Consider the following 26,750-nt stretch of genomic DNA (forward strand, 5'->3'; position numbering starts at 1 on the left):
TTAATGTACAATTTTATTTTTGATCTGTTTATTTTATTATATAAAACATAATATTTAAACAATAATATTTAAATAATAATAACTATTATTATTATTATTATTATTATTAACTATTAATTTATTTTACAATACAATATTACTATTACTAGTTATATTTCTTTATTGCTTTGTTTAATTTTATAATGTTATAATAATAATAAGTATTATTATTATTATTATTATTATTATTATTAATAAACACTTATTTTATACTACAGTAGGATTATTACTATAGTAATATTTCTTTTTTGTTATTTTATTTTTTAGAATTGATATAATAAAAATAAAATGTAAATAATAATAATAATAATTATCAAAACTCAAAGTACAATAGTATTTATTGGTCTGTTTATTTTTATACTTATTTAAAAATAGTATTTAAATAATAACTATTATTTATTTCACTGTACAATAGTACTATTGCTATATTTATATTTCTTTATTGGTTTGTTTAATCCTATAATAAGATCATCAGCCTCTGATCATCCTCCACTTTCATGGTATGGAAAAGAGTTCTGCTAAACATCTTGTTTTGTGTGTCACGGAGGACAGAAAGTCATACTACGTCATGAGAAATTTCATTTTTTGTCCAACTGTTCCTTTAATATCTCAAATGCATATTCTAGATGAGATTGAATGGAGAGCAATCGGAGATGTTCACCCCGAGAAGAAGACCGCAGTAATCTCACATGTGTCTGCTTTATACCTTTACTCTAAAGTGACGCCTGAAGGTGGTTTTTCAGGGTGTCGTAAGGTTCGTTGATCCCACATGTACTTTCCTTTGTGTTTTTCCCACATGTGACGGACAGCATCCTAACGGGCATCTGACACCCCAGACTCACTGTCTACAGACACAATTTGGACTGGCTGTTGAAAACCAAAGCAATCTTTATAACACGCCATTTTGAGGGCAACAACACAGTTCTCTCTGATCTTCACACACATACACACACAGAACTGACTGCATGAAAGATTGCATTGATTGCCCTCATTCAGTTTAGCAACAAACACACAGTCTCTCTCTCTTTCTCTCTCAACACCAGCGGGCACAGGGCGGTTCACTCCCTCACTGCAGACAGACTGTGACGGCCGTGTGTGTGTGAGGCCATATGTGGCTGTGTATGTCTCTGTACGTGTGTGTGTGTGTGTGTGTGTGTGTGTGCGGTGGCCTCGGGCTCCAACACGTCCTCAGAAAGGCTTCTGTGAGCGAGGCTGCCCCGCAGGAAACCGTGACATTACCTGAGGCGCCACTGGGCCCTCTTACACTTCACAAAGTGAAAAATCACATCAGAGCGTGTGAGCTGACACACACACACACACACACATTTATATTCACACCTAAATGGCTCTAAACTATGGAAGCTTATTTCTGCCATGGAATAAAAAGGTAATTGCGACTTTATATCTCACAATTCTGACCTTTTCCTCACAATTCTGAGCTTATGTCACATAATTCCATTTTTTTAAATGGAATTGTGAGATATTACCTCGCATTTGAAAGATACAAACTCACAATGACCTGAGAGTATTCTTTTTTTTACTTTTCACATTCTCAAAAGCGGAAGTCATTATAGTTGGGTAAACCTCTGTAGCGGTGAATGGGAAATATACTTTTTGTATTTGCATTTGCTCTAAAATCAAAGGAAAAAATCCATGATAGCGTTACCATGACTTTCCAAAAGAGGGAAAACATCTCGAGAGATTGATTACAGCAGTCAGAAGAGAGAAAGATGTCAAATTTATCATCATTCACTCAGCGTTAACTAGTTTTTTGTCATTTACTGCCAAGATAACACAACGTATAGCATTATAAATGTGTATTAAATAATTTAAAAATGAATATATTAAAAACTTTACTAGATTTGTGATGTTAATAACTGTGGAAACACGACATCACATTCTTAAAAAGTGTCCATTCCAACGAACAAACAAACAAAAACAAACAGAATTGGAAGATGTAATCTCATAATTCTGAGAAAAGAATTTGTGATATATATATATATATCATATATAGGGCTGTCAACAGATTACATTTTTTAATCTAATAAATTACATGATGTGGCGATTACTTAATCAAATTAATCGTAAATTAATCGCATATCAAATTACCCTCGAAAGATAATTTAAAGTCATTATTGTGTAAAACATCAAATAGACATCACAAAAAGTAGTTTCAGTAAGAAATATTTTATTTGATTAAGCATAGAATTTATTACACATACATTTTTGGACCATGAGGTTGAGTAAATGATGACTGAATTTCAAGTAAATGTCTTAATGATTAAGACTCATTGAGTCATTCATTCATCCGATTCATTCAAACAGCTGATTCATTTCAGAGTGAAGAAAATGGCTCTCTTTATAAATGATCCATTGAATCACTGGTTCACACGACTCGTTCAAAACACAGATTCAGAAATGAAATGCCGCTGTGTTGCTTGGAGATGAACAGTTCTGCTTCGTCTTTATATTTTCGAAATGTCAGATGACCTACGTAGGTCTGGGGCGGGGCAAGTGTGTTAAATGCGTTAAGAATTTTAACGCGATATATATATATTTGAAGAGTTTGGTTCCAAAACGCTATAACTCCATTTTGATTAATTTGAGTAAAAAGGTGTTTTCTTTACCAAGAAAGTGGCAAGACAAAAACCACTATTTTCTGTTTCAAACTTTCACATGGCGTCTTTTGGATATAAAAACATTAAAAATTCAAATCTACATTTTGATTTTAAAAAGTTTATTATAAAAACGTATTATTTTTTTCTCAAAATGCAATAAATCCATAACACTTTTATTTTCAAAATGCAATTAATCCATCAATATAAAAGTTGTTTTTCAAATTGAAAATACACAACAAAGTAAGTTGATTCACATATATGACAGAGTCTAAACTTTGCCAATATTTATCTTATATACAGGCATTTTACTAAAAATACATTCAGCCGTCGCTCCCAAAATGGTCATCTTGTTAATGTTATGAATTATTTGTCATGACCGATTAAAGAGTATCTGGCGCCACCGCACGGTTAAATAAACACATTTGCCGACATGTTTTGGGAAGAAAGGGAGAAAACATGACAGAATAACATGACAGATATCGCATTTTGCGCAAACTTAATAAATGACTTTTCAATACCGACCAGATACAATACTGATTTTGGCGGAAACTCAACTTTTTGCGGCATTTCATTTCTGAATCTGTGTTTTGAACGAGTCGTGTGAACCAGTGATTCAATGGATCATTTATAAAGACAGCCAATTTCTTCACTCTGAAATGAATCAGCTGTTTGAATGAATCGGATGAATGAATGACTCAATGAGTCTTAATCATTAAGACATTTACTTAAAATTCTGTCATCATTTACTCAACCTCATGGTCCAAAGATTTATTTGTAATAAATTCTATGCTTAAATCAAATATTTCTTTCTGAAACTACTTTTTGTGATGTCTATTTGATGCTTTACACAATAATGACTTTAAATTATCTTTTGAGGGTAATTTGATATGCGATTAATTTGTGATTAATTTGATTAAGTAATCGCCACATCATGTAATTTATTAGATTAAAAAATATAATCTGTGGACAGCCCGAATAAGGTTTTTAAAAGTGTAAAAATGAATTTTGAAGTTTTATTAAGTGTTAAGAGGTTTTTATAATCAATTAACACTGCTTTTGTCATTTTTTACATGATGGACAAAATGTGTCACCAAAAAAGTCATTCAGTTTAACTGAAATTTTGGTTTTACCTAATGACTATATTTTCAAACAATGCTAACAGGCTGATATCTAGAAAAAGGACAATCAAACATTTTATATTTAGTACAAGTTTTTAAAATATTACAACATTTTCCATGTTTTATAGCGGTTGCACCGAATGACCTGATGTTTCAGGACATGCATATGAGGAAGTGAAAACATGAATTTTTCAAATAGTTAAAAGAGAGTTAGTTACTTTTCTTCATGACCATGTGGTCCTGAATGATGTCACATCCTGTCACATGATATTGACCGCATGACTTGATCTAAAATGGTCCCTTTATATTGGTTACTCCGAATGACATCAATGAAATTCATTATTACAGACATTCTTTCTCATAACAAAGCAACGACTTCTACACATAATTTTAATGCCATTTTGCGCTATGTTGATATATGATGTTATAAAATCATGCCAGAATAAAAAATATATACATTTATTACATATTAAGATGTTTTAATCACAAATGAAATGGTTGTATTGGCCTTTGGACGGTTAAACCTGAATTTTGACACTTCAAAATCTTTAAAATGCCTTTATATGTAGCAAAATATAATTAAAACCTTTTGGATTCGATAAAAGAGATCTATGTGTACCACCTCACATACTTTTGGTGTCATATCTATGTTTTTTATTATTATTAAGGCCTTTGGACAAAAAAAATAATGACCCGTCACGTCATTGACCCACATATTTATATATAAGAATTTGTTTTCTTGTTTTACTAAATTGTGTCCACTTTGTACTAATCCGTTCCCTCGTTTTGATTTAACTAAAACGACTGAGTGAATTCTTAATTTGTGGGAATTCTTATTCATGGCTTTGATATATATTTATTGCTCCATAAGATATAAACTCGCAAAAGTAAGAAAAATTCTGTTTAAAAATGTAATTCTTAGTTTACATCTTTTTTATTTCTTTTATTCCGGACACAAGCTATACACTCTAACTACCTTTTTAAAGGTTTTGAGGTTGAAGATACTGATGGATGTGTTGGTTTGATGTTGATTTGATATTGGTGATTTGTGCTTTGCAGACAATGATGTCACTTCCTGTGACATCATGCTACAGCAGAGACAGTTGCTTGGAATGAAATAGTCTAATTGACTGGTGCAGCCAATTGATAAAACACTGCAAAAATCAGTATTTTTGTCTTGTGATGCAGTCAAATATCTAAACATACTTGAGAAGCAGCATAGTGTAAGATGAGAAGATAAAGAGACAATCACCTTAAGTATTGCACAATCTTTACGACTCTAGAATGCACATTATGCACAAATACAGTTGATTTCAGCTCAAGAAGGACAATTAATGATACGATCTTTGCCAGTTTCATTGTCTGATTGTAGAAACGGAAGTTTGAAGATTTCATTCTTTTCCCTTTCCTAGAAAGAGCTGCCCAGGGGTATTAATAAAATGGATGGCAAGACTTGATTTTGACTCAGATGACTCACTTGATCTAACCTTATGGACTGTTTCATGTGTCTGTTGGTCCATGAGACAGTAGGATGTCCCATGTGTCATTACGTTTCAAAATAGTCTCATGATCATTTTGTGCAGCTCCCACTGATTCATACACTGAACTACTAACTTACCCAGCACTTTCCACTGTTTCCATTGTTAGTCAATGGATGATTCATGTCCAGATCTCGTCCATGTGATGTGGCATTGTCTCCGGTGCCGTTATCTTTCATAGGTCAGCATGACTGGACACAGTTGTGATATGATGTTGTTTCTGATTTCAGATGCAGCAGCAGGAACTCGCCCAAATGAGACAACGAGACGCCAATCTGACGGCACTCGCCGCCATCGGCCCTCGGAAAAAACGCAAGGTGGACTCACCGGGAGCTACGACCACAGGCGTCGAGGTACGAACATCTCGAAATGAGTGTGTTCAATGGCAATCTGAGATATGAATCGAAATTGTATTATTCAGTTAGCACTGATTCTCCCAAATACTGTATATTAAGGCTGATCGATTTTCACAATATATTCAGGATTTTGCTGTCAATTTAAATTAAACAACGTTGTGATTATTTCAGTGATTCTAACAAACTTTTATTTGACTTTGTGTCATTAGACTAGTTTTTTAATTGATCTTTTCTTGCTTTGTGAGAGAATCAGTAAGTTTGATTCATTTGAGTGAGTCAATTCCAAACTCTTGAATGATTCACAGTTTGTTTTCCAGAAACGGTGTGGAAAACTTTTTAACTAGATTTTTACAGTATATTAATTCTCACATTAATCATTTTGAATGCACTTGGCTATAATGGCTTGGTTGAAATGATCTCTGATTGAGCAAGAAAACCTACATTTCCAGCTATTTCAAAGCAAATGCATAAATATCAAGATATATTGAATAGTGTCAGAAACCTTAAAAAAAATCAAGATATATTTTTAGCTGCATCGACCAACCTTAAGAGATATTATGCTGATTATGGTGCAGTTTATCTTTCCTTGTTTTGTGAGAGAATCTGAAAGTTTGATTCATTTGAGTGAATCAATTGAAACTGTCATTTTCTTTTAATTGATTCAGAACTCTTCAGTGATTCGTTTTCCTCAGCAAACAGTTCATTATCAGTGTGGAAAACATGCCTTGATTATTTTTACAGTATTTCCTCTGACTGAACAAAAAAAAAATCTAAATATCAAGAATATTGAATATTGCCAAAAAGCTTTAAAAAATCAAGATTTCAACCAGCCTCAATGAACATTAGGGCTGGTTGATGTATCTGATATTTTCGATATATTCAGGAAAGTCAATATATAAGTAATTGATTATACAATGATTCTAATGTTCTTTTATTGGAATTTTTAAAGGCCGTCATTAGACTAGTTTCGTAATTTATCTTGCTTTGTAATTTGTAAGAGATTCTGTAAGTTTGATTCATTTGAGTGAATCAATTTTAACTGAGTTGATTCAAAACTCAAAACTGATTCATTTGTCTCCAGAAACAGCGTGGAAAATGTGCCTTTAAGTATTTTAAATCTTCAAAATGAATAATTTTGAATCTAGTTGGTTATAATGGCTTGGTTGAAATTGTTATTGTTAAAATAATCTAAATTTTCAGCTAGTTCAAAGCAAATGCATAAATATCAATATAGTATCAGAAACCTTAACACTGCAAAATATGATTTTTTTCCTCAGTATTTTTGTCTTTTTTCCCAGTACAAATATCTAAACATTCTTGAATCACTTAATTTTGATACATTTTTCAGCAAACAAGACTTAATTTAAGTAATTTTGCTTCTCAAGTAAATGTATCTTGTTTTTAAAATGTTTAGATATTTGTACTGTAAAACAATTCAACAATTATTTTGCAATTATTTTTTTAGCTGTATCGACCATCCTTTAATGGCTGATCTTGATGCAGTGTTTGTTATTTTATGTCATACTCTTGGCTATCGCTACAGGGTTTGACGTTGACTTGTTGCATTGTGGGCGAGCATTGGTCTTTTTCCTGAGGAAAAATAAACCGCAGAGCATTTTCCCTGCAACATTTGTCCAGTTTCCCCGAGCATTAAACGGGACTCACTGCACGTCTGTCCTCCGTGAGCGTCTAACGCTGTTGTTTAGATGCAGATCTCAGTGCCGCTCCACATATGGCTACCAGCTCTGCTCCGCATTACGCAGGATTACGCCGTGCGCACTGGAGACATGCAGAAACGCCACTATTATATTTCCTCGACATGGTGTTGTACATGAAGTCATTGGGTTTAGCTGCATCTGGTGAATGTTTAGCTTTGCTCTTGCCGTCAGAGGGCCTGTTCATATTCCCTCAAGGATTTTGACTAATGTTTGAATACGATAAACCGGAAAAAAAACACTTTGTGAATGTCATCTTCTCATTGGTGTAAGTGTGTGTGTGTGTGTGTTTGCTAAGGACAGAAGATCCAGCAGTGCAACACAACCTCAGTGAAAGCAGGGCTAACTAAATAAATGCGTTACTTCTGCTCCGTGAACACCATCCTGACCTCTTTCACTTTACTGTAACCGCTCTAACATCAAGAAGAACCATGAAATGCTGTATTCACCCTCCTTTTGGTGTTTTACCGCATTTCGCTCTTTTGAACAGAAAAACACTGTTTAATGTCAAATTAAAAACAGGTCTCTGTAAAGTGATCAAATAATTACCCATATGAAACCCAGAATAATTGATTTAGTAAGTATTTAATATTATTTAAAAAATAATAAAAATTATTAAAAACTATATATACATATGTATATATATATATTTAAATGTTTTTTAATATTTTATAATATTTTAATATTTTTATACTGTAAAGTGATCAAATAATTACCCATATGAAACCCAGAATAATTGATTTAGTAAGTGCTAACCTTTTTGTTTTTAATATGGCACATCTAAATCATCGCTGGTGCAGAAAAATCACTACAAATCTGTATTTTTGTCTTGTGATCTAGTAAAAATGTCTATAAATTGATACATTTATCAGGATATACTCGAAAATATACTGTAAATTCATGATATATTTATGCACACTATTGTTCAAAAGTTTGGGGTTGGTACGATTTTTTTAATGCTTTTGAAAGAAGAAGTCTCTTCCGCTTACCAAGGCTGTATTTATTTGATCAAAAATACAGTAAAAATAGTGAAAAATTATTACAATTTAATGTAACTGTTTTCTATATGAATATATTGTAAATTATAATTTATATCCAGTGATCAAAGCTGAATTTTCAGCATCATTACACCAGTCTTCAGTGTCACATGATCCTTCAGAAATCATTCTAATATGATGATTTGATGCTCAAGAAACATTTCTGATTATTATCAGTGTTGAAAACAGTTGTGCTGCTTCAGATTTTTCTGGAAACCGTCATAAATTTTATTTTTCAGGATACTTGATGAATAGAAAGTTCAAAAGAACAGAACAGAATCTGTTGTAACATTATAAATGTTTTTACTGTCACTTTTAATCAATTTAATGCATCTTTTGAACATTAGTTTCTAGTCGTAGCTAAAGGGCTTTATGAATATAATAATTATTCAGTGCTTTTGGTAATGGTCTTAGCTGTTTAGTGTGTTTCTGTGTTTAATTGTAGGGTGTTTTTCCGCAGTAATCTGACCACCTCTCATGATCACGAAAGAAGAGAACAGAAAGGCAGGATAGATGGAGGGAAGAATTTTAACTTATTTTCACTTTATTTTCACCTCCTCTCATTTCTTCATTTCGGCTGGGGCTGTGTGCCGCCCCGGGGCATTTTCTCTGCTTTCTCCAGAGCAAAGTGAATGTGACTTTTCTAAGGGGGTCACGGAGTGGCTGCGGGCTACGGCAGCGCCGCCGTATTCCGGCCTTCTCCGAGTTTCACTCTGGGGCTCGGCAGAGATTTCATCTGCGCGTGAATGTGCCGTGGGGCGCGAGCTCAGGGTGAGCTGCACCGCTTCACTCGGGGTCCTCTGATTGTCGCAGTATCCGGACTCTGTTCTGCAGCGTTAATCCCAAACAAAAGCCTCTCAGTGTCTGGAAACACCCACCAAAACTGAGAGGGAGCAATGAGAGAGATGCGGTTTAAGGCAGGGTTATTAGAGTGACTAAAGCTAAAACCATTAAAAAAACATTAAAATAAACTTTAACTTAAATAAACTAAAATATTATTAAAAAAATAATACAAATTATTAAAAACTATATATATACATATGTATATATATATTTAAATGTTTTTTAATATTTTATAATATTTTAATATTTTAAAGGGAGGCTTCACTTGAACTGCGGTAAAAACTCAGTAAAACTCCGAAAAATTAACACGACTATCCAATCAGCCTTTATACTGTGCTCGTGGCGTGCACTCAAGAATTGCATGCGCAAATGCGCCGGCGCGCTGCATAATTACTTTATTATAGCTTAAATAAAGCGCAAAAGAAACTATGAGCAATGCACGTCGTTGTTCTGTTGTAAGTTAAGTCATGAAATTACCAAACATGCGATTAAAGCTACCTCAAAACTGTGCATGCATGTATTTGTTGACATGGTTTAAAGCTATTGTTATCCAATTTGTTGGCCTTAAAATGTCTTAAAAATGCACATATGTACACCAGGGAAATCTACATTTTCTCGGAGGAGCATGCCTCCGTACCGCCCTAGCAAACAACATTTTCTGACCTCAGTAATTATGAAACTCTGCGTACGGCCCTGCTTATATCTAATGAAATCTGAGGTAAATTTCTCCAAATGTGCGCACTTTTGGACTAAAAGTTTTGTATGTGTATGCACTGTGATCAAATGGGAACAAACGCGAATGAATGTAGAGGGTTGTGTCTCGTTATTCTATTAATAACTACCGATTGATTTTGTTAGATTGAATTATTAGTGTCATTTTCACACAAATGAGTCAATGGTTGTCATATAGTAGGCCTAAGAGTATAAAGTGCATTTGTTCTTGAGAAAATTTGATAAGAAATGTTTGAGATTTTTTACTTTTGATTAGACTTTGACAAATCTGAGCACATTGTTGAGATTATGGGGTCTTTTATGATAGTTTGATGATAATTTAATGATACTTTTTGCTCTTTTTGAAGTTTGACAGCTCCTCGTCACTGTATGTTCGCTGTAATATTCTTCATAACTTCTCCTTTTATGTTTCACAGAAGAAATGATGAGATCGACATGAGGATTTCTTCACTTTTGGGTGAACTACTCCTTTACAGAGATCTCATTTGTGATGTTTCTGTCCTGTGGGTTACCCTGAAACGCCCCGTCAGAGCGTGTGTGTGACTGAAATCAGGTAGTGCTGGTGGCAGGGCGGCTGTGGGTGTTTCTTTCTCCTACTTCACCCCTCCTCTCCTCTCGTCTGGCCAGGCTGCAGATGGCCGTGGGGCTGAACCTGATAGCCCATGTTGAGCGTAAAGTCTGTCTTCATCCTGAGCCGGAGAGAGCAAACAAAGAGGCCTTACAGCGCTCCGAGGGATAGATTAGAGAGAGGGAGACAGGGGCCCCTAACTGGCCCTCGCTTGGGGTCATTGTTCAGGCAGGAGCCACAGTAACAAACTCTTTCCTTTCGCTCTCAGCGCACACACGAGCTTTTGAAGTTCAGCACAAAGATGCTGTGTGGGACGTAACAAGAAAAAGAACGTGTAAATGAGTTAGAGTGAGTGAGTGATTGAGTATGTGCCGTTAAATTCACAGGTGCAGGAAATGAGCCACCAAAAATATGATGTAATTTCCTTGACGATATGTAACAGTTCAACATGTGTTTTACTTTGACCTGCTTTGTAACTCCAAAATGGATCTGTGAAAGGTTTTGGAGTTGATTACAGCAAAATGTGTGTTAGTGTTCACACTGTTTGCTTTCACATCATCACTGATATCACACAAGCTTTCAGACTCACTGCATCACTAATTGTCAGGAGGGGTTTCTGAATGTTATTCAGTAGATGAGAGTAAAACCAATATTGCAACTAGTTTTTATATTTTCTAAAGAAAATGTAAGTGTTGCTTACGGTGCAAAACTCATCATTATGCTGTTTGGGTCATTGCCAGGGCTTTCCTAGGGAATTCTAGGTGTTTTTAGGGTGTTTGGAAGGGTGTTTCTAGGGTATTCTGGGTGGATGCTAGGGTGTTGCTAGCTGTTTTTGTGGTTGCCAGGGTGTTTCTAGGGTATTCTGGGTGGTCACTAGGGTGTTGTTAGGTGTTTGGGTTGTTGCCAGGGTGTTTCTAGGGTTTTCTGGATGGTAGCTAGGGCGTTGTTAGGGTTTTCAGGGTGGTTACTAGGGTGTTGCTAGGTGTATGCATAGTTTCCAGGGTGTTTCTAGTGTATTATGGGTGGTTATTAGGGCATTTCTAGGTGTTTAGGCTGTTGACGGGGTGTTGCTTGGTGTTTCCATAGTTGCCAGGGTGTTTCCAGGGTTTTCTGGGTGGTCGCTAGCGCGTTGTTAGGGTTTTCAGGGTGGTTACTAGGGTGTTGCTAGGTGTATGCATAGTTTCCAGGGTGTTTTTAGTGTATTATGCGTGGTTATTAGGGTAATTTCTAGGTGTTTAGGCTGTTGATGGGGTATGGCTTGGTGTTTGCATAGTTGCCAGGGTGTTTCTAGGGTTTTCTGGGTGGTCGCTAGCGCGTTGTTAGGTGTTTGGATTGTTGCCTGGGTGTTTCTAGGGTATTTTAGGTGGTTATTAGGGCATTTCTAGGTGTTTAGGTGGTTGCCAGGCTGTTTCTAGGGTATTCTGGGTTGTTACTAGTGTGTTGCTAGGTGTTTGCATAGTTGCCATGGCATTTCAAGCGTATTCTAGGTGGTTACTATGGCATTTGTAGGTGTTTATGTGGTTACCAGGGTGTTTTAAGGGTGTTCTGGGTAGTTACTAGGGTGTTGCTAGGTGTTTGCATAGTTGCCAGGGTGTTTCTAGGGTATTCTGTGTGGTTACTAGTGCATTTCTAGGTGGTTAGGTGGTTGCCAGGGTGTTTCTAGGCTATTCTGAGTAGTTACTAGGGTGTTGCTAGGTGTATGCATAGTTGCCAGGGTGTTTCTACGGTATTCTTGGTGGTTTCTTGGATGTTGCTAGGTGTTTGCTGGTTGTTTGGATGGTTGTCAAGTGGTTTTTCAGCAGGTGAAAATGGTGCATCTGATCACTTAGGAAAGTAACAGCACAACAAATGATTTGAGGAAAGCATTCATTCATTTATTCATTTATGAAGCACCAGCATTGCAGTTCAACACACATATACAGCAAATTTAATAGCCATTTTTGGCTAATTAGTGATTTTAAACTGCAAACTCTCCATATGAGTAATAGTAATAGTGATGCTCGACTTGGCAAACACACTAATTATTGCTGTGTAGTGAAATTAATCGCAGTGGAGGCAGACAGGAAAAGAGCAAAACAGGGAAGATCTAGTCACCTTTTTCATTTAAATGTGTCACCTTTTTCTTTTAGGGTTGTAGATCAGAAAAAGGTAGAAGTAGGGAAATACTGAGAGCAAGAGAGAGAGAAACAGAGGGGAAAAGCACAAGGAAAACTGATGCCCTTTCCTCCAGCTAAATTAACAGGAATCACGTGGAAAACAATCCGAGCCGGGAATGAAAGGGGGGTGGAACCATTAAAATGCGCCCCGGGCGATGGACTGCGCCCAGTATCACTAAAAATGCTCTCACTACAGATGTGCAGGCAGGCTTACAGGCAAACTCTGCTCTTGTTCTATAGCTACAATTAAAATCAACCTCCCTGCCAAAAAATTGGATGGTAGAAAGAGAGAAAAGCAGACATGAACATCAAAGACAGATTGAAATGTGTAGTAAGTAATAAGAATGGTCTCCAAGCCCCGCGGTTCTCCACGGTCCTCTTGTTAATGAGAATTTTTGACCTCTGGTTTGTAAGTTAAACTTGTAATCTTGGTTAATGAAGTAAATCAATCCCAACTTGGAGTGAGCAGCCTTTCCTTCCATCCAGCCTTTCTGTATCCTCGCTCGTCTTTTTCTTCTCCTCCCATCTTTCCCAGCCTGAGTAAACGCGGGCAGATCTTTCAGCCAGACAAACAGGAAGGCCACGGGTGTGTTGTCTCTGTACATGTGTGTGTGTGTGTGTGTTCTTTGACGTTGCTTGGCGAGCCATTTCATTTTGTAGCCTGGCTAAAAGGCTGGTGGAGGGACATGGTCACAGGAACCACAGTCTGTGTTTGACCCCTGCGTTTATTCAGTACACTGTGCTTTTACTGAGCTCTTTTTACATTTTATATATATATATAGTAGATACTACTGTAGCTCAAATTGCTCAAGAAGTTAATGCTGGTTCTGATAGAAAGGTGTCAGAATGCACAGTGCATCTGTTTGTTGCGTATGGAGCCGCAGACCAGTCAGGGTGCCCATGCTGACCCCTGTCCACCGCTGAAAGAGCCAACAGTGGACACATGAGCATCAGAACTGGACCACGGAGCAATGGAAGAAGGCCTGGTCTGATGAATCACGTTTTCTTTTGCATCACGTGCATCGCTTACCTGGGGAACACATGGCACCAGGATGCACTATGGGAAGAAGGCAAGCCGGCGGAGGCAGTGTGATGCTTTGGGCAATGTTCTGCTGGGAAACCTTGGGTCCTGCCATCCATATGGATATTACTTTGACACGTACCACCTACCTAAGCATTGCTGCAGACCATGTACACTAATTATCAGGAGGGATTTCTGAATGTTATTCAGTAGATGAGAGTAAATTTAATATTGCAACTAGTTTTTATATCTTCTAAAGAAAATGTAAGTGTTGCTTATGGTGCAAAACTCACTGTCATATGCTATTTGGGTTGTTGCCAGGGCTTTCCTAGGGAATTCTAGATGTTTTCTAGGGTATTTTGAGTGGATGCTAGGGTGTTGCTAGCTGTTTTGGTGGTTGCCAAGGTGTTTCTAAGGTATTCTGGGTGGTCACTAGGGTGTTGTTAGGTGTTTGGGTTGTTGCCAGGGTGTTTCTAGGGTAGTCTTATAGATGTTTGGGGGGTTGCCAGAGTATTTCTAGGGTATTCTGGGTGGTTGCTAGGGCATTTGTAGGTGTTTAGGTGGTTGCCAGGGTGTTGCTTGGTGTTTGCATAGTTGCCAGGGTGTTTCTAGGGTTTTCTGGGTGGTCACTAGAGCGTTGTTAGGTGTTTAGGTGGTTGCCAAGGTGTTTCTATGGTATTCTGGGTGGTTACTAGGGTGTTGTACTTTGACACGTACCACCTACCTAAGCATTGTTGCAGACCATGTACACTAATTGTCAGGAGGGATTTCTGAATGTTATTCAGTAGATGAGAGTAAAATTAATATTGCAACTAGTTTTTATATTTTCTAAAGAAAATGTAAGTGTTGCTTACGATGCAAAACTCACTGTCATTATGCTGTTTGGGCTGTTGCCAGGGCTTTCCTAGGGAATTCTGGATGTTTTCTAGGGTGTTTGCCAGAGTGTTTCTAGGGTATTTTAGGTGGATGCTACGGTGTTGCTAGCTGTTTTGGTGGTTGCCAAGGTGTTTCTAAGGTATTCTGGATGGTCACTAGGGTGTTGTTAGGTGTTTGGGTTGTTGCCAGGGTGTTTCTATGGTAGTCTGATAGATGTTTGGGGGATTGCCAGAGTATTTCTAGGGTATTCTGGGTGGTTGCTAGGGCATTTGTAGGTGTTTAGGTGGTTGCCAGGGTGTTGCTTGGTGTTTGCATAGTTGCCAGGGTGTTTCTAGGGTTTTCTGGGTGGTCACTAGAGCGTTGTTAGGTGTTTAGGTGGTTGCCAGGGTGTTTCTATGGTATTCTGGGTGGTTACTAGGGTGTTGTACTTTGACACGTACCACCTACCTAAGCATTGTTGCAGACCATGTACACTAGTTGTCAGGAGGGATTTCTGAATGTTATTCAGTAGATGAGAGTAAAATTAATATTGCAACTAGTTTTTATATTTTCTAAAGAAAATGTAAGTGTTGCTTACGATGCAAAACTCACTGTCATTATGCTGTTTGGGCTGTTGCCAGGGCTTTCCTAGGGAATTCTAGATGTTTTCTAGGGTGTTTGCCAGAGTGTTTCTAGGGTATTTTAGGTGGATGCTAGGGTGTTGCTAGCTGTTTTGGTGGTTGCCAAGGTGTTTCTAAGGTGTTCTGGATGGTCACTAGGGTGTTGTTAGGTGTTTGGGTTGTTGCCAGGGTGTTTCTATGGTAGTCTGATAGATGTTTGGGGGATTGCCAGAGTATTTCTAGGGTATTCTGGGTGGTTGCTAGGGCATTTGTAGGTGTTTAGGTGGTTGCCAGGGTGTTTGCATAGTTGCCAGGGTGTTTCTAGGGTTTTCTGGGTGGTCACTAGAGCGTTGTTAGGTGTTTAGGTGGTTGCCAGGGTGTTTCTATGGTATTCTGGGTGGTTACTAGGGTGTTGTACTTTGACACGTACCACCTACCTAAGCATTGTTGCAGACCATGTACACTAATTGTCAGGAGGGATTTCTGAATGTTATTCAGTAGATGAGAGTAAAATTAATATTGCAACTAGTTTTTATATTTTCTAAAGAAAATGTAAGTGTTGCTTACGATGCAAAACTCACTGTCATTATGCTGTTTGGGCTGTTGCCAGGGCTTTCCTAGGGAATTCTAGATGTTTTCTAGGGTGTTTGCCAGAGTGTTTCTAGGGTATTTTAGGTGGATGCTAGGGTGTTGCTAGCTGTTTTGGTGGTTGCCAAGGTGTTTCTAAGGTATTCTGGATGGTCACTAGGGTGTTGTTAGGTGTTTGGGTTGTTGCCAGGGTGTTTCTATGGTAGTCTGATAGATGTTTGGGGGATTGCCAGAGTATTTCTAGGGTATTCTGGGTGGTTGCTAGGGCATTTGTAGGTGTTTAGGTGGTTGCCAGGGTGTTGCTTGGTGTTTGCATAGTTGCCAGGGTGTTTCTAGGGTTTTCTGGGTGGTCACTAGAGCGTTGTTAGGTGTTTAGGTGGTTGCCAGGGTGTTTCTATGGTATTCTGGGTGGTTACTAGGGTGTTGTACTTTGACACGTACCACCTACCTAAGCATTGTTGCAGACCATGTACACTAATTGTCAGGAGGGATTTCTGAATGTTATTCAGTAGATGAGAGTAAAATTAATATTGCAACTAGTTTTTATATCTTCTAAAGAAAATGTAAGTGTTGCTTATGGTGCAAAACTCACTGTACACTCTTTCATGGAAACGGTATTCCCTGGTGGCTGTGGCCTCTTTCAGCAGTTTGAGGAGTACAACAATGAATTTGAGGTGTTGAATGGCCTCCAATTCCTCAGATCTCTATCCAATCGAGCATCTGTGGGATGTGCTGAACAAACAAGTCCGATCCATGTAGGCACCACCTCACAACTTACAGGACTTAAAGGATTAGTTCACTTTCAAATTAAATATTCCTGATAATTTACTCACCCCTATGTCATCCAAGATCTCCATGTCTTTCTTTCTTCAGTCGAAAAGAAATGAAGGTTTTTGATGAAAACATTCCAGGATTTTTCTCCATATAGTGGACTTCAATGGCCTCCAAACGGTTGAAGGTCAAAATTACAGTTTCAGTGCAGCTTCAAAGCATTGTACGAGATCCCAGACGAGGAATAAGAGACTTATCTAGAGAAACCATCACTCATTTTCTAAAAAAAATTAAAAATTATATATGTTTTAATCATAAATGCTCATCTTGAACTAGCTCTCTTCTTATTCTTCTTCTCTATTAGAATCCAGAAGTGTAGACACTGCTAAATGTATTACTGCCCTCCACAGGTCAAAGTTTGAACTAAATTGTCAAATACAATATGCTAGTGCAAGTATATAACAATTAGTTCAAACTTTGAGCGTTTGGAGGCCATTAAAGTCCATTATAAGTAGAAAAATCCTGGAATGTTTTCATGAAAATGTTTTCATCTTTTCAACTAAAGAGAGAAGGACATGGATCTTGGATGACATGGGGGTGAGAAAATTATCAGGAAATTTTAATTTGAAAGTGAACTAATCCTTTAAAGGATCTGCTGCTAACATCTTGGTGCCAGACACCACAGCACACCTTCATATACATACGCATATTATTATTATTTTTATTTATATAAATGATTGAAGCATGTACAATTCTCTATTGGAGCTCAGTAAACACTACAAACAATTAAAACAATTATATACACACACACACTTATATATTGGAATATTACTGTAAAAAGCAGACAGAAATAAGAACATGTGAGTATGTCATTTGCAATCTCGTTTTTAGAGAAAGTGAGCAAATGCATAACTTCCTTCTAAATAAAAACCAGACAAATCCATACTGAAAGATGTCACGGCTGAACCCACCTCATGATTCATGCTTGACATGTTTGTTTGCATCTGTCTGCAAATGTTTATGAGGTTTTTGCAAACAACAGTACAATTACCATTTCACGCACAGCGACGACAGATAATGCATGTGGATTTTAAACTCGATGGTGATTTCAGTAACCACAAGAAGATGGGAATATACACAGAGTGTGTCGGCACGTGTGCGGTTCAGATCTGTTTGAGCCTTCGTGCTGGTCAATGATCTGAGACTCGATAAAGTAACGTCTGTGCGTTGGTTTTCCACACACTGACCTGCGCCGACACGCACTCATGTCAGACCAGGTCAGAGATAACTTCCTTACATGACTCATTTCATTCGGATGTGTTTTTCTTTATTGTTTTTTAGTGCATGAGTTTGTTCCTGCCAGCTGCACCACACCCACCCGATCCATGTGAATCCAACAGCCGTAAACCAACAGTCAGCATCAAATAAACAATATTCAGGAATAATCATACGAAATAAAAACCATCGGCGCCCATTTATTCACCGATGGTTTTGTCACGTGTTTCCCGAACTCTCCGTCCGAGTCATATATTCCACCGTTTGTGTACATATTTTCATATTTGTTCACAGAGCAGTAGATTTCCTTTCCTGCATTGGTTTGAAGGTTCAGCTCTGTTAAAAACACCTCACATCCGTGTAAAACACCCTCAGTGGTTTCCGTGCGGCCCAAGAGGGTTCGCTGAAGAAGAGAGAAGTTGAAGGCGCTATACATCACAGAGGAAAAGGCCGTTTAGTGCCACAGTTTTCCCTATGGTCCTGTAGAGCTGGCCTACGGAAGGGTCTGGACAATAGCGCTCTGTATCCCGCCTGGAGGGTCGCCAGTTTGGATGGGTCAGCTACATCATGCTTAATAATATATTGGCGTTTTGTATAGTATGTCAAGATGAAAAACCATGCAATAGGAAGGATGAGAGACCATGTTAATTTTGGCACGTATGAAAAAATCTCTTGTTGAGTCTTTTTGGTAACATAAGATGGAATATAAATTAAAATGTAATTCTAAGTAATATATATATATATATATATATATATATATATATATATATATATATATATAACCACAAATCTTTACTAATATTCAAGCCTGCAAACTCTGGGATTGTCCATATTGCTTCTAGTGAAACTTTGCACTAAAAAAATGGTTAAATATACAGTTTTGACAACAAAGTTGAGCCTGAGGGGAGGTACAGATACTCATCTTAAAGAAATTAATTACCTCCCTTGTTAATCTAGATATAATTAAGTTTGTGAAGAATGAATTTCACTGCAGTTTTGCCATGGAGACGCTTCGGCAACCAGAGCCAAATCTGGAAGCTGCTGGTCAGGGATGATGGGATATCCTGCTGATACATTCCCACTGCCCGTCCCACGCTTGTCTGGGAATACATCATCTTTCCAGCTATGAATCAGAGATTAGTATTAACGCAATGTGGGTGCAAATGAAACCCGTCACGAACATGTCCGGGACACATTTCACCCCAAAATCCAAAGAAAAAAAATGTCATACCTGAAGTTTATTGGCTATTATTTATTTTTTAAAGGCACAAAAAAGCTCTTTCAATAGGAAATACACTTTTCAAAAATTTTGTGTTAAGATTTTTATGTTTTTGAAAGAAGTCTCTTATGCACCAAGGCTGCATGTATTTGATCAAAAATACAGTAAAACTAGTGAAATATTATTAGAATATAAAATAGCTGTTTTATATGTGAATATATAGTAAACTGTAATTTATATCATGTGATCAAAGCTGAATTTTCAGCATCATTACTCCAGTCTTCAGTGTCACATGATCCTTCAGAAATCATTCTAATATGATGATTTGCTGCTCAAGAAACATTTATGATTATTATCAGTGTTGAAAACAGTTGTGCTGCTTCATATTTTTGTGGAAAATCTTAGAAATCTTTTATATTATACATTATAAATGTCTTTGCTGTCACTTTTGATCGATTTAATGCACCTTTACTTAATAAAAGTATACATTTCTTAAAAAAATAAAAAATAAAATCATAGCGAACCTAAACTTTCGAATAATAGTGTATATCAACACAGGAAAGAAAACTGTCAAAAAATTGTATTTGCAATTAATAATTTTTCATTGTGACATTATTTTCATATATATTTACTCTATTCTGTAATGAAAAATGCTAAATATACAAAAAATATTATTTAAATAGTAAAGTATTCATACATCACGAGTATTTGTTGTACTTCCTTTAATTTATAACGAATATGATTAAATCAGAAATTGTTTCAAATAGAAAAACATTTAATTGCAGTCATTTTACTGTAATAAAGTAAAAAAAACAAACATATTACAGTAACGAATCACCATTGAGTATAATAAGAATTACTTCCATATGCATTACATTATTCATGCATATGGATGTATTTAATTCACATAATCCATCGTAATGGTCCTTATATTTGCTTTATTTTCTTAATGTCTTTTATTTTGTGGTGACATTTTAACCCTGATATGTTTTCGTGAGATTCCCACGAACACCAGCGCCGGTCGTCTGTTTCAGTCGTTTGTGTTTAACTCTGGTTGTTTGTACGCTGCACTAGAGGCCATTGAGTCTTTTGAAGCGAATATGACTGGAATCTGAATCCATTCGGGTGTAATTCACCCCAGGATCTACTTCCCATCATCCTTCGGAAATGTATTTAGAGTCGGCACTCTCTCGCGTCTGTGAAATTAGCCGCGGTCTCGTTGAGCTCTGCTACATTGTGACATTACTGCAAAACACTTTTGTGTTGCCATCTATTAAGGAATGTTGTTTCTTTTTGATTTTATTATTTGTGTCAGCTACGTTCTGCTGGTGGAAAGGTTGATGCCTGGGGACACGAGCAAGTGAAAATGCTGGAATGATCTTTCATTAAAGGCTGCCAGTGGAAGAGGAAATCCGAGATGGAAAGAAACGTTAAAATGTATGGCGTCCACATAAACACACCAAACTGCGTCTTCGTGTGCTGATTTGATTCACGGAGACTTCAAAGACACATGTAGCACAAACCCTGGACAGTATTTTGAGAGCCAAAGTTGAATTGATTTTTATAATCAAACTGTTTTCAAATGACTTGCTGCTGGGGAAATGAGTTACAGTAACCAAATTCAGCTGCGAGTTTCACCTTTACACCTTTCTCCGGCAAATCATCATCACTTATTTATTTTTGGCTAGAACTCAGAGCGGACGTAACGATTCTGGAAGTGACTTTTAATTTGACAGGCCTTCGGTCGCTGCATTAGGGGAAGGCTTGATTAAAAAGAGGAGCACCATATTGTTTGCAGATGGAGGCGCTTCAGGAGGAGTTGTAATTGAATTTCTGCATGGAGATGGCAGGCCAAACTCAGCACCTGTCTGGCACCTACGACCGGACGCGGCACGCTAGCGCTTCAGTGCCATTGGAAAAGACGTTCAGAAATTCCGCTTTGGAATTCTTCTGAAACATTCTCTTTGAATGGAATGATGGGTTGATATGACATGATAGTTGTATCCCAAATGATGCACTGTGCACTTATACACTTAACCATGTTGAGGGCATAAAGAGTCCAGCATTTCCACACTTCGTTTTCTCGGTTAATTAAGTGCATCATCCGGGGTATTTAAAGTGCACTTTTTCTTTTTAGAACTGTCAGTGTGAACACACTACTCGCACTATTTATACTACAAAACGGCATCAGTCCATATGCATTGTCACTTCCTTCCTGGTTTTCATTAAAGGTGCCCAAGAATGCTTTTTCACAAGATGTAATATAAATCTAAGGTGTCTCCTGAATGTGTCTGTGAAGTTTCAGCTCAAAATATCCCATAGATTTTTTTTTATTAATTTTTTTAACTGCCTATTTTGGGGCATCATTAACAATGCACTGATTTACACTCGACGCCGCCCCTTTAAATGCTCACGCTCCCTGCCAAACGAGCTCTCGACTATATTACAGCGCATTTACAAAGTTCACACAGCTAATATAACCCTCAAATGGATCTTTACAAGATGTTCGTCATGCATGCTGTATGCATGCTTCGAATTATGCGAGTAAAGTATTTATTTTGATGTTAATGTTTTATTCTGAGTGAATTTGAGGCTATATGCTCTGTGGCTAACGGCTAATGCTACATTGTTGGAGAGATTTATAAAGAATGAAGTTGTGGTTATGCATTATACAGACTGCAAGTGTTTAAAAATGAAAATAGCGACGACTCTTGTCTCCGTGAATACAGTAAGAAACGATGGTAACTTTAACCACATTTAACAGTACATTAGCAACATGCTAACGAAACATTTAGAAAGACAATTTACAAATATCACTAAAAATATCATGATATCATGGATTATGTCAGTTATTATTGCTCCATCTGCCATTTTTCGCTGTTGTTCTTGCTTGCTTACCTTGTCTGATGCTTCATCTGTGCACAGATCCAGACATTACTGGCTTGTGTAATCCCTTAAACACGGGCTGGCATTATGCAAATATTGGGGCGTACACTCCGACTGTTACGTAACAGTCGGTGTTATGTTGAGATTCGCCTGTTCTTTGGAGGTCGTTTAAACAAATGAGATTTATATAAGAAGGAGGAATCAATGGAGTTTGAGACTCACTGTATGTCTTTTCCATGTACTGAACTCTTGTTATTCAACTATGCCAAGGTAAATTAAATTTTTGAATCTAGGGCACCTTTAAGCCAGCTTGAGCATTTCCGGTCATTCTGTACTCGCTGTACATCAATTCAAAACCATCAATTATTGACATTTTAATGTTGCATTTATATTAATGCAGTTATCACACTTGCCTAATTTGCCAATAAACCAGTTTTATTAATTGCAATAAAGACGAAACTAATGGGAACGTTTGAATAAGAAATGCCGTGTCTGTAATTAGACGCACACACGTTATTTTTAATGTGATGAGCAAAAACATTATTTGTTCATCCTTCTGAGATTGTCCTCATTTGTAAAACCGAACATTTAAACATGTAGGAAATCCAACATTTGATAGAAAACACTTATTTAATAAAAATTAAAAAGACATTCGTTACCATTATAACCATCAGATGGCGGCAGAAGAGCATTTATTTGCACATATAATAGCCATTTCCTGTAATGGTTTTTCACTTAGTTTCGCTTTTGAATAAATATTAAACATTATAAAATCACTAGGTTTAAAAATACATTTAGTCAAGGTGAAGTATGAAGTATTCACAAAATCTCATGGAAAACAAAAACTTTTCTTGGGAATGAATTACACAGAAAGCGAGCGCCGCGCTCTCCATTTATAATCAGAAGCTGTGAAAACTCACATTTTAGTCAATTAATCTAACTAAAGTGTGCAATAAATCTTTAAGTTACAGTGTGCTGATGCTTTTTTCCCCACACAAAAGTGTGAAAACTGATGGTTGAATTGAATTTTGCTGAGGAGGAACACTAAGACATGTCTTTTTTTATGTCATCTGATGTTTGAATAAGTAAATTAATGCTAGACCTGAATATTAAAGTGACTATATTGTGATTATAAACTAAGTATTACACTACTGATGCTGTTAAAGCTACCTCAGGATATTGAAGATACTGACACACCAACAAGTGACATTCCACCAGCTGGCTTATATTACTGCAGAAGTTCTTAAAGGGATAGTTCACCCAAAAATGAAAATTTGATGTTTATCTGCTTACCCCCAGCGCATCCAAGATGTAGGTGACTTTGTTTCTTCAGTAGAACACAAACGATGATTTTTAACTCCAACCGTTGCCGTCTGTCAGTCAAATAATGCTAGTGGATGGGAACTTCTACTATAAGAGTAAATAAAACTTGCATAGACAAGTCCAAATTAAACCCTGCGGCTCGTGACGGCACATTGATGTCCTAAGACAAGAAACAATCGCTTTGTGCTAGAAACCGAACAGTATTTATATCATTTTTTAACTCTAATACACCACTATGTCCAACTGCGTTCAGCACTCGCTTAGTGATGTCTGATCGCGCTCTGACAACGGCAGTGATGTCTCGCGCATATACTTCAATCTTGGATGCGCTGGGGGTAAGCAGATAAACATAAAATTTTCATTTTTGGGTGAACTATCCCTTTAAGAATGTTCCATGCATACGGTCAATTGGGAATCACCTGCTGTCTTTTGACAATTGCTCATGTTGCACAACCTTATCAGCTGTAATACGGCTCAAATATGCATTTGAAAGCAATATTGAATCATAAAATAGGCATGTGGCTACTTAGTCTGGTTTTTCAGTACAAATATCATTCTTAAATCAAGATGCATTTACTTAGGAAGTAAAATGACTTGTCTTGTTTACTGAAAAAAAAAATCAAAATAAAATGAACAAGTGAGGTCAGAAAAACTCACTTTATTTTAATACATCTTTTTCAGAAAAGACTTAATATCTTACGCAGTTTAGCTTCTCAAGTAAACGTATCTTTATTTAAGAATGTTTATGTGAATAAGAAGGTCATTTTTTTGCAGTGATAGCTAGTTTGAGTTTCCCTGTGAAATCCTGGCACGGTGTAATTAGGTCAGTCGTTTAGTGGAATAATGAGGGTTAATTGCGCGGCGTCTGATCTGTGCTCTCCGCCACACATGAGCTGGGTTTCCATACCTCCAGTATAAATGTCCATTCATACGCTTCTTTTCCTGTTTAACGCAGCGCCAGTGATCCGTGCGGAACGCTGTGCGTGTGATATGTTTTTAATAAAACACACTTGACGTGTCCAGCCGAATTCCCCTCCAAAAGTAGCATCTAAAACAACAAATCTCCAGTAATCTCCTCCAGTGTTCCCGCTTCCGACGAGCATATGGCGTGTAGATTGGGTTTTGATGCGACGTGCTTATTTTGTTTTGCGTGCGTGTTCGGGTGGAAAAACATGGCGCGGCTAAAATTAGCCGAAGAGAGGGCTGGAGTGAATAAACAAGCCAATCCATTAGCGTGGACGGGTTATTGGCTTATTTCGCCTCTTCTAAGGGCGGCCCATTAAAAGTGGTAATGTGTGCCCGCAGCTCTGCCCGAGGGACTCGGAGGAGGCCAGGGAGGAATATTTCACATGCATCAGGCGCCTGAATTAAATAGACCAATGTTCCCTAAAAAGACTGAAGTACATCTCTTTCTGATGTGCGTCTCGGGCAAAAAAATTCATTGATCTTGGAATGTCCCTTGGCAATTATAAAATATTAAATCCAAGTCACACTTTTTGGCTCAGCTTAATTCCTCCTCTCTCTCTCCATCTCTCGCTCGCTCTCCCGCTGTTCATTGCTTCCTCCATTTGATCAGTTTTAAAAAGTTTGCAATGTTTTCTAATGGAAAGAATCCCAGTAGTGCTGCATAAATTGTTCAGTTCAGATCCCGATTAATACGTACTTGAGTGTTTTATCGGTTTTGGCAGCAGATGTCACGAAAGGTTTTGTTTGAGGTGCTAAATATTACTGTCGTGAGGCCATTAACCTCACGTCGGCGTCTTCCCGTGTCCTCTGAGACAACGGAGCCGTCCGTGGCTAATTGGCCAAATAATTAAATTTAACCGTGATCTTAATAAATATATTCAGCCAGCTGTTTGACGGGCCACACAGTTCATTAGAGCTGGTGTGTGTTTGTGATTCGGGTAATTAAGATTTAGAATCGATCATTGAATGCATAATGCAGGAGTCAGTAATCCGTGCCTTTCCTCGTATCCGCCTGCTAAGAGCCGTTTACCTCTCGGCCTGCTGAGGGATTTTATTTAGAGAGCCTAATTAACTCTCAGATTTCACAATGTTTTCTTTTTCCTCGCTGCCTCTTTTTTTTTTTTTTTTTTTTGGCTAAACAATACGTCATTTTGACTCAAGCAATGTGGCGTTTACTAACTTGGGTTGTGCATTCAAAGGTTTTGTAAATACATTTACAGTGTAATTAATATGCATGTTAACATGTTAAACATGTTTGGCTTGTTCGGGAATGCTGTTGTAAATCTACAAATGAATGAATTCAAATAAGCATGTCAGATTGCTTGTTTTTGTTTCTTTATGTGTGTGTGTGTGTGAGACTGAAACCTGCAGATGGTAATTATAAAGCACGCTACGCCATCAAACCAGCATTCAAACGCTCTTATTTTCTGCACCAGGCCAAATCACAGCCGCTCGCGCCGAAGTTCTCCTTTCTACATCTGTCATATTGCTGTCTGAAGAATCCAGACATGTATTTTTTAACAATCCATAAATTATGTATTCTGAGCCGTAATGAACACAGTTGAGTGATGCTCTCTGTGATCTCGCTCTGAAGAGGATCTGATATTTCCCTCGCTGTGGTTTCGGAGCGTCAGACTGTTCATTACGTGTTCAGGTCGCTGTGATGGAGGGACTGCGTGTGTGAATGTGTGCAAATATGCACTGATACTGTTAAGAAGGTAATTATTTTCATGTAATGGGCAATATTATTAATCTATACTATTTTGTATAGTTAAACTCACTATAAACTAAAAACTATTTAAAGGGGACCTATTATGCCCCTTTTAACAAGATGTAATATTGTAAGTCCCCAGAATGTGTCTGTGAAGTTTCAGCTCAAAATACCCCACAGATCATTTATTATAGCTTGTCAAATTTGCCTCTATTTGGGTGTGAGCAAAAACACGCTGTTTTTGTGTGTGTCCCTTTAAATGCAAATGAGCTGCCTGCTTTCCAGAAGAAGGCGGAGCTTTAACAGCAACAACAACAACAAAGCTGGAGAATCTCACGCAGCCAAAATGACGACGGTGTTCAGCCTTACATTGTTCAAACCGGAGTCGACACTGATGGAGAGACTCAGGAAGAAGTTACAACTTTTAGACGTTTCTGAATGGTTAGTGGATAAATTGATGTAGTTGCTGCGGAGTTGATTCATCTCATCCACTAGCATGTGCCGTCATGTTCATCTTTCGTGCAAATCCAGCGTTCGTTTGGCGTAAAATGACTACAACAACAATTCTTCCTCTTCTCTAAAGCAGCCCAACATGGCCCCGCCCCCTTTGTTGCGCGTTCTCGGGGGCGGGGTTTATGTAAATGTTGGGGTTAGTGATGTCACAGCTCATTGTAATCCCTATCAGCCGTTTGTTGTAGTCCTTAAAACGTGATTTCTGTCCAAGAAAATATCTCCCTTTGCATTGAACGTTGAGCATCGTAACGTTGCAGATGTTGTTTATGCTCAAACAGCAAC

At 37.5% G+C, this 26,750-nt stretch overlaps 1 protein-coding gene across 3 annotated transcripts in view; it reads left to right on the forward strand.

Moving 5' to 3' along the window:
- Positions 1-26,750, forward strand: part of LOC125254628 (transcription initiation factor TFIID subunit 4-like) — a 118,171-nt gene that overhangs the window by 69,680 nt on the left and 21,741 nt on the right. For all 3 annotated transcript variants that reach the window (XM_048169319.1, XM_048169318.1, XM_048169320.1), the window contains one exon: positions 5,544-5,666. In XM_048169319.1, coding sequence (XP_048025276.1) covers positions 5,544-5,666 — 123 coding nt within the window. The remainder of the gene's footprint in view (positions 1-5,543; positions 5,667-26,750) is intronic.

This window comes from Megalobrama amblycephala, linkage group LG19, assembly GCF_018812025.1.
Source record: "Megalobrama amblycephala isolate DHTTF-2021 linkage group LG19, ASM1881202v1, whole genome shotgun sequence".
Lineage (NCBI taxonomy): Eukaryota > Metazoa > Chordata > Actinopteri > Cypriniformes > Xenocyprididae > Megalobrama > Megalobrama amblycephala.